Raw genomic sequence first — 8711 nt, forward strand, 5'->3', positions numbered from 1 at the left:
ACTGTAGGAATAATGGTAGCATCAATGAAGGATTCGAAGTTTTCCACAGGCTCAAGATGGTGTGAAACTTTGCAGTCATTCCTATACTTGAAACCAGAAAGAAGAATGTCAACAACAAGAACTCTAGCTCCTCTTCGGGACTAGAGGTTCCAGATGCAGATAAGGGCGGTGAACGTGGCGGCGCTGAAGAATGGGCCGCACTTTGCGTTAGCAATGGAAAGGAAGTCATTGTTGAAGAAGGTTTTTTGGAGGCAAGCAGTTGCAAAGAAAGGTTCTTAAAGCTTAAGACTTAGGGTTCTTTTTTTGAGTGCATGGCAGAGTATGATATATGGGCCTTATATAACGAAAAAGTAGGGAGTTGAAAAGTTTAAAGTTCTAACAAGGGGTGGTTTTTCAAGACTGGTTAGGCGGCGTGGTAATAATGAGGCATCAGTATCGGGCAGAGTGTAGGATTGATGGTAGTTCTTTTGAAAGGCGGCGAGGTATGGACTGCTCGGCCTCATTCGGATCCATTTTTCGGAGTCAATACTTTTCTCGGGAAAATGGAGAGACTATCTGTATACGGTGAAAATCGGGGTCTAAGTCCTCGACCCAACGGCTAAAGATTCAGAGTAAGAACAAGGGGCAATAGGTAAGTATGAGCTCGACTAGCCGAGTAGGAACGTTTCGAACTTAGTCATTCAGACGCAACAGGGTTCGAAGAGTTATGTTTCGAGTTGATAAGAGTCCGAGAAATTCGGCCCATTGCAGATTTCTCTCCGCACGACGCGTTACACAGCTGTTGAGCCCGAGATTCATGGAATCATTATCCTCATGATTGATTTAGTTACCATGTAATACACAAATACTTGTACTACAAATAGAGAGATAAACCCTCATAAGAAGGCATCTCGTTTTTTATTTTCTTCTACATACTTATATTATAACCTAATTCCTAAGCTCATTAAGCACCAAAGGCAAGAGAATTTTATATCTCAATTGGTTCATGTTCGAAGTGCTTTGGCGTCGGTTTGGACTAGACGTCGAGCTGTTCTTCAAATCCACTGAGGCTGTCTCTTTACTTTCTTGTCATTAATATTTGTCTATCGTTGTTATTTCTTTATTTTATAAATGAATCAAACCACGTATTCTTTGAACCACATACAAATTGAATTGTTACCTTTTTAAGGGGTAAACAGAGAGACTACTCACCTCAGATAAAGAAGAAGCTCACAAATCGAACAACGAAACAAAGCACACAGTTAGATAGAATCCCAAGCGGCCACTTCGTCGTTATCACAGTTGAAGGGCAAAGCTTTGAAAAAAAGAGGATTAAACAACAAAGCTGAAAGATTTATCGAACACCTACAGGACAATGGGTAAAGATAAGAGGACAGAGGGAAAACCTGAAGAACAAGTACAAACAGAGTGCTGGAACTGAACAGAAGCGCAACAAAATGCAGTGGAATTGTATAGGGCGAATAGAGAATAAATTCGAAGCGGTGCTTTCTACCTGGCCAAGTTAGGATGCCCGTGTGCGTATGTAAATACTACAAAATTCAAAGAGGCTTATGCTTGTACCCCAATAGCAGATGAAATGGAGAAAGTGCCCTCATGAGCAAGCAGGCATGTTGTCCCTGAGGTGCCTGCTTATCCTCTTTTATATAATAGTAGTAGAATTAATTGCTTATGGGCAGCACTTCGGCAAACTTTTTAGGAAAAACTCTCCAATATTGCTAATAACATTGCAGATGAACTAATCCGATTACTCCACCGAAAAAGTGGCCTCTAACGTTTCAACAATCTTTAGGAATTTGTTTTTATAATATATCAACATGCCCGATTCCGGCTGAGACTTAGATTCTACAGTTTGACTTGAATTCTACAACTAATGAAATACTTTTGCATATTTATACATTAGTGGTATATCAATATTTACTTAATAAAGGGTATAAAACTCGATCAAGATTTAAAGGATATTTTGGTCATTCAACATTTAGCGAAAATTATTGGTACTTTTAATATATATATAGATAGATAGATATAGATAATACCCAAATAGGTTAATAAAGAAATTTATATATTATTTTACGTGGGATAAAATGTAAAATAATAATACGTGTATTAAGTAATACTTGGATAAAATATTGAAATGATAAAACTAGCCCTCATAATAGTGAACAAAACACTAAACAAATATTTTATATTGTAAACTATATACTAATTTATAATATAATAAAAACTAAACATCCAACAAAATAATCCCCTCATAACATTCTCTACATTATTATTTTTTTGCATAATTAATCTTTGCACAATGATCCATGCATTACTAATCTCTACATTATTAATTTATGCATAATTTATCTTATACAAAATGAACCCATTATTGGCAGGGACAAAGTCACAATGCTGGTTACAGGTTCGCAGAACTTAATAACTTTGTTTTAAACTCTACTTTTGTGTTAAAAAATTTCATATCCACAAATAATCTGTCAAGAATCCAATAAGCAAATATAATTATAATCTAGAGCTCATAAACTAAAAATTCTAGCTCCGCCACTAATTATTGTTACCACATATATAGGCACTGTTGGACATTTCCTTACGCAAACTTTGTGTCAAATAATTTTGTCTGTGTCCTTTCAATTTTATATAATGTTCCATAACTTCGTGTAAATGAAATTCCCATTGGAGAATTTCAACTTAAACATAAATTTAACATTCATGGTACAAAAGTTCGTCGTACCACATAAGCAGTTCTACTCTTAAAAAACCTTCATACCATCGTAATACTTTTTCTTTTCTTTGTATTATTCCAATTTTATGGGAAAATATCAACTAGTAACATATAATCGTCTCACGAATTCATGTCATAGTAATACTTTTTCTTGTATCGTTCCGATCTTATCGGAAAATACCAACTAACATATAAATGTAGCACAAATTCATGGTAAAAATTAAGTTTGTTTCAAATTATCCACTCATATTAATCATTCCCTGGCCGAAAACCTTGCTGAACCACTACCCTGCACCTCTCTTTTTGTGTATATATATGTGCGTGCATGTGCACATAATACATATCACATAATATGTGAACCATCACCAAGAGCTCTACATTTTTTTTTCCCTACCAAATTTTATCCAATTATAAAAAAAAAAAAAAAATTTAAAACATTTAAAAAGAAAAATCTTAACAAGTTTGTTATATTGAGTTCTTGAAAATCAGCTGTTTTATGTTTCCTTTCCTACCTTTTACCTAACTTTATTGGTTGTTTGTTCATTTGTTTTTACTGTTGAGTTGTATCATATCGTCTTGAAAGAAGAGTATTAAGGTTGTAAAACAAGAAAAAAAAAATGGGGAGATTTGCAATAGTACCCTTTATGGGATTTGTGCTATGTTGTCTCTTGGCTGTGGTTACAGAGGCAGAGTACATGAAATATAAGGATCCAAAACAAAAATTGGGTGTTAGAATTAAAGATTTGATGAAAAGAATGACCCTTGAAGAGAAGATTGGTCAAATGACTCAAATTGAGAGAAAAGTTGCCTCTGCTGATGTTATGAAGAAATACTTCATTGGTACGTTTGAATTTTGGCCATTACTGAATAGTTGTTTGTTGATAAATGATGTTATATTTTAGTGCATCTGGTTTTTGAAAAGGCACATTTGTTCATAATGTGTGTCTTTGGTTATTTGTCAGCATATGTTGCTTAGACTCTTAAAAAATGACGACAGGTTTGTGTCGGAACCTTTAGAAGTAGTGCATTTTTGGAGAATCCGATATGGGTGCGATAACATTTTTGAAGTCCTAGTAATATAGTTTGCCACGGAACATCCGTCGGACTCGGAAAGTAGGAAATCATTTTTTCGAGGAAAATGTTTTCTTGAAAAGTGAGGGGGGTTTAATGGACTTGGAAACCATTGTCTAGTAAGTAGTAACCATATGCCAGAAATGACATTTTCATGTGAAGCATTTTTTTTCTAGAAAATGCTTCCATTTTTAACATTTTCTTGTATTTGGAAGTTCGTCTTTGACTATATTTTTCTGGTAATATAGAGAAAACACCCCGTCAAACTTTTGGATTACTGATATGATTGGTATTCGAAATGGCACATTCGTTGTCTGTATGTCGTTCGCTTATAATGGCTCGAAAAAGTAAACAGTGAATCTCAACTATATTTTTTTGTCAGGGAGTCTATTGAGCGGTGGAGGGAGTGTACCACGACAGAATGCCACAGCTGAGGATTGGGTGAATATGGTAAACGAGTTTCAAAAGGGTGCTCTTGCGACTCGCCTTGGTATTCCCATGATTTACGGAATTGATGCAGTTCATGGCCACAATAATGTCTACAAAGCTACCATATTTCCTCACAATGTGGGTCTTGGTGTCACCAGGCAAGTGTGTATATATATGTTAAGTCGTTTTTGAAATTCAGATGCTTTTCTTTGCCATGTATGTTTTCATTACTATCTGAAAACATAGTATTAACTGTGTCCCCGGAGTCTTATGAATCGAAATATCATGATTGGTTCGGGAAGGGATTATGGAATTCGAAAGGAATGGAAAAATAATCTACTTTCATTAAGTGATTTACTAGATAATCAAAAACATAGGATGTTGAATACTATTCGAAATTCAAAAGAACTGTGGAGGGTCTATTGAACGACTCGAAAAAGCTAGTTCATTCTCTGTCTATTATTTAGAAAGAAGTTGACTTTCTTTCTATCTAAAATGGAAACTATTGACACGTCTCATGACCTTGAAATCTGTCAATAGTAACATAGTCACACTACCAATTAACAAAAGAACGAAATATAATTATTTAAGTCAAATACTCTTCTTCGAATTAGACTATAAGGATACTTGATAGCTGATTCCTTCCTGTTATTCTTTTGAATACTTATAAATCCTCGCATTTTCATTGGATGGAGTTCAAATTTTAACTGTTTTGATACAGGGATCCTGATCTTGTAAAACGGATCGGGGCTGCAACTGCACTTGAAGTCAGAGCCACCGGAATACAATATGCTTTCTCTCCATGCATTGCAGTAAGTTGATATGATTGACACTTCTAGCACATAAAGGTATTTTTTTTACTTATTTGATATACTAATAATTCTCTTATGAATAGGTATGTAGAAACCCAAGGTGGGGTCGTTGTTATGAAAGCTACAGCGAAGATCTTAATATTGTGCGCAGCATGACAGAGATCATTCCTGGTTTACAAGGCGATGTACCGGCTAACATGAGCAAGGGTGTTCCCTATGTTGGTGGAAAGTACGAATCTTTATCCCTTTTCTGATCTTTATTCTTTTCTTTTCATCAAATGATCTATATAATGTCCTAATCTTTTGAATAAAATCTTACTAACTTCTTTCATTAGAATAATACGGGCAACTAAAAAAACAGGAATTAGCGATGGATAAAGTATGTAGCTAAACAGCAAAATCATTAGCGGGGATTATCAATACGCTATGAAGTTCGCAGCGAATTCCAGTTTTTTGTAGAGGGATAAATGGATGTCAACATGGCATGTCAGACTTAATGATATAAGAGTTAATGCTATCGATTACCACAAACAGTTACAATCACATGAAATCTTCTCTCTTTTAATAATTTTTACTTTACATTGACTTATAATCTTGTTCAAGAGAACTCCAATCCTTCTGATTATCTGTTTTATTGTGAAAAAATGCTGCTAAAGCAACGAAGCTGACGTTTGTATTCTTCTCCTATATTAAGGACAAAGGTTGCAGGTTGTGCTAAGCACTTTGTGGCAGATGGTGGCACAGTGAACGGAATCGATGAAAATAACACAATAGTCGATTCAAAAGGATTATTTAGCATCCACATGCCTGCATATTACGATTCAGTCATAAAGGGTGTCGCAACAGTGATGGCATCTTACTCAAGCTTGAATGGTGAAAGGATGCATGCCAACACACATCTACTCACTGGTTTCCTCAAGAAGAGGCTGAACTTCAGAGTAAGGATGATTAGCTCATGTATTTGTTATACGCATCGACAGCCCAAAAGATTTTGCACTATCACTTAGTTATCTTTGGATGATCTGATAGTATAAATATTCCTTTCATTGTCGGTGCACATTTGGTTTGACATTCAGTTAGTTAAGGTCGATGACAGATGTATCCAAGTATATAACCATCCCTTTTGGCATGTATATTACAGGGCTTTGTCATTTCAGATTGGGAAGGTATTAACCGGATTACTAACCCTCCTAACGCTAATTACACGTATTCAGTTGAAGCAAGTGTTATGGCAGGAGTTGACATGGTTAGTGTGTTGAATTTCTCAGTAGTTATTTTAAAGAATCATGAAAATGATGATGGTTGATATGTTAATTAAGTCTAATTTTAAGTGCTCATTATGACTGGTTTGTCTGCACACAGATTATGGTACCGGAGAACTATACCGATTTTATTGGCAATCTTACTTACCTAGTGGAAAAAAACGCCATTCCCATGAGCAGAATTGATGATGCCGTGAAGAGGATATTAAGGGTTAAGTTTGTCATGGGACTCTTTGAGGACCCAATGGCTGATCTTAGCTTGGCAAAACATTTGGGTAGCCAGGTACAAATGCTGATGTGGTATCACAAAAAATATTTCGTTTTGTGAGGAATTTCATGTTAGGAGTTAATATACTTGTACATATTTCTGCAGGAACATAGAGAATTGGCAAGGGAAGCAGTAAGGAAATCACTAGTTCTTTTGAAGAATGGCAAGAAACCTGATCAACCGTTACTGCCCCTTCCAAAGAAAGCGCCAAAGATACTTGTTGCTGGAAAGCATGCAGACAACTTGGGTTACCAGTGCGGAGGCTGGACGATTGAATGGCAGGGTGTTCCTCACAATAATCTTACAATTGGTATGTTATGTCCTGTTGTTTCTGTTAGAGTTTCTGCAGCGATAAGCTACTAGGTTACATGAATCCTTCATTTGCCTGGACGTACCAATAAAGATTTCCTTTTGCATTCATCCCTAGACTCACTCGTGCATTGTTTTTGACCCAATTGGAAGGAACCAATAGAAAAGGCAATCCCATATGATACACCAGATCCTGCTCGGTTATTGATAGAAAGAACAGATCTGTCATTGTTTGGAATATTCTTATTCAAAATCATTGGATAACATGCCTCGTACTAGATATGTAAGCGAATCCATGTTACATGGCTAAGATGCACCATCTATATTGTTTGCTTGTCATTCCTGTTAGCCCATAAGTACTGTGACGAAACGGTTGTTGCTCAGCAGGCATGATTGTACGAGGTCACAATTCACCCAACACGATCATCCAGGGTGATCAAGAATTGGGGACCGGATGAGAGAAAAACTCCCGCCAATGGCTGAGATATTGCGTCGTCTCCTTCCCCTTTGTTGGGGTCCTGACCCCTACGAGACAGACCAAATTTGGCATACATCTATGTTTGCATTTGACAGTGACAATATGCATTGATTGTGAACTTAATTATGTTTTATAGTGACTATATGCATTAAATACATCTCTAAATCTTACAGGAACTACCATTTTAACTGCAATCAAGAATACTGTTGATCCTTCAACAAACGTAGTATACAACGAAAATCCCGACACATCCTTTGTGGAGTCGAACAAATTCGACTATGCTATTGTAGTTGTCGGTGAACCAACATACGCTGAGATGTTCGGTGACAGCTCAAATCTCACAATTCTTGATCCTGGTCCTAGCATCATTCAAGACGTCTGCGGGGCAGTAAAGTGTGTCGTGGTCGTCATATCTGGCCGTCCAGTTGTCATCGAGCCATACGTTGAGAAAATGGATGCCCTTGTGGCTGCTTGGCTTCCAGGTACTGAAGGACAAGGTGTTGCTGATGCTCTGTTTGGTGACTATGGATTCACTGGAAAACTCGCGCGCACTTGGTTCAAGAGAGTCGATCAGCTCCCAATGAACGTTGGCGATCCACATTATGATCCTTTGTTCCCCTTCGGATTTGGACTCACAACTCAGCCAGCAGTGAAAGCAAACTAGAAAAAACATGATTAGTGAAGTCATTTTTCAAGAAAAATATCATAATATGGTTAAGAGCTCTTGGTAGATTAGCAAGCAAAAAAAAAAAAAAAATTGAGTAAAATTATCATAAATGCCAGTATCTTGTTATTTTCTTATCCAGTGTTGTAAATAAGCACTAGGCATATAATTGTACTGAGCTTGCTTGAGGTTCATATAGATAATATGCTATCCAATATGTTTCTTTATATGCATGGTCATTTAGTTTCTAGTTTTTGGTAATGTAGCTGTTGAAGTTGAAAAAATTGGGTCATGACTCTCTAAAACCAAGAGAAGAAACTAAAATTAAAACTAAAATGTTAAAGAATCAAATATTTCAAATTTCCGGAAAGAGGAACACTATGCAGAGTGGCGCGAAAACTTTTATCGTGACATCAAACAAAATAATAGTCATTCCGTTCCAATTTATATGACATTCTTTTTATTTTGGGACATTTCAAAATGTTTGATTGGGATACAATTTATCCAATCTACAACTTTTAAAACTTTCAAGATTTTAAGCTCATCAAATTGTACGTGCATTACTGACTTTGATGTAATGTTCTCTTTCTTTTCAGCCACAACTTTATTTTCTTATTCCATTATCACTAATTAATATATTATTTACGTTAAATAAATATCTTAAACTCTAATATTGTCACATTAAATGAAATGACTAAA

At 36.0% G+C, this 8711-nt stretch overlaps 1 protein-coding gene across 1 annotated transcript; it reads left to right on the forward strand.

Annotated features, from left to right (window-relative positions):
- Positions 1–3064: 3064 nt before the first annotated feature.
- On the forward strand, positions 3065–8239 carry LOC132626320 (uncharacterized). Its single transcript, XM_060341157.1, has 9 exons — positions 3065–3559; positions 4173–4377; positions 4941–5031; positions 5115–5260; positions 5726–5969; positions 6173–6277; positions 6394–6576; positions 6667–6871; positions 7522–8239. The coding sequence occupies exons 1-9, from the start codon at positions 3337–3339 to the stop codon at positions 8010–8012; spliced, it is 1893 nt and encodes a 630-aa protein (XP_060197140.1). The 5' UTR covers positions 3065–3336; the 3' UTR covers positions 8013–8239.
- The last annotated feature ends 472 nt before the right edge of the window (positions 8240–8711 follow it).

Source organism: Lycium barbarum, chromosome 2 (assembly GCF_019175385.1).
Source record: "Lycium barbarum isolate Lr01 chromosome 2, ASM1917538v2, whole genome shotgun sequence".
Lineage (NCBI taxonomy): Eukaryota > Viridiplantae > Streptophyta > Magnoliopsida > Solanales > Solanaceae > Lycium > Lycium barbarum.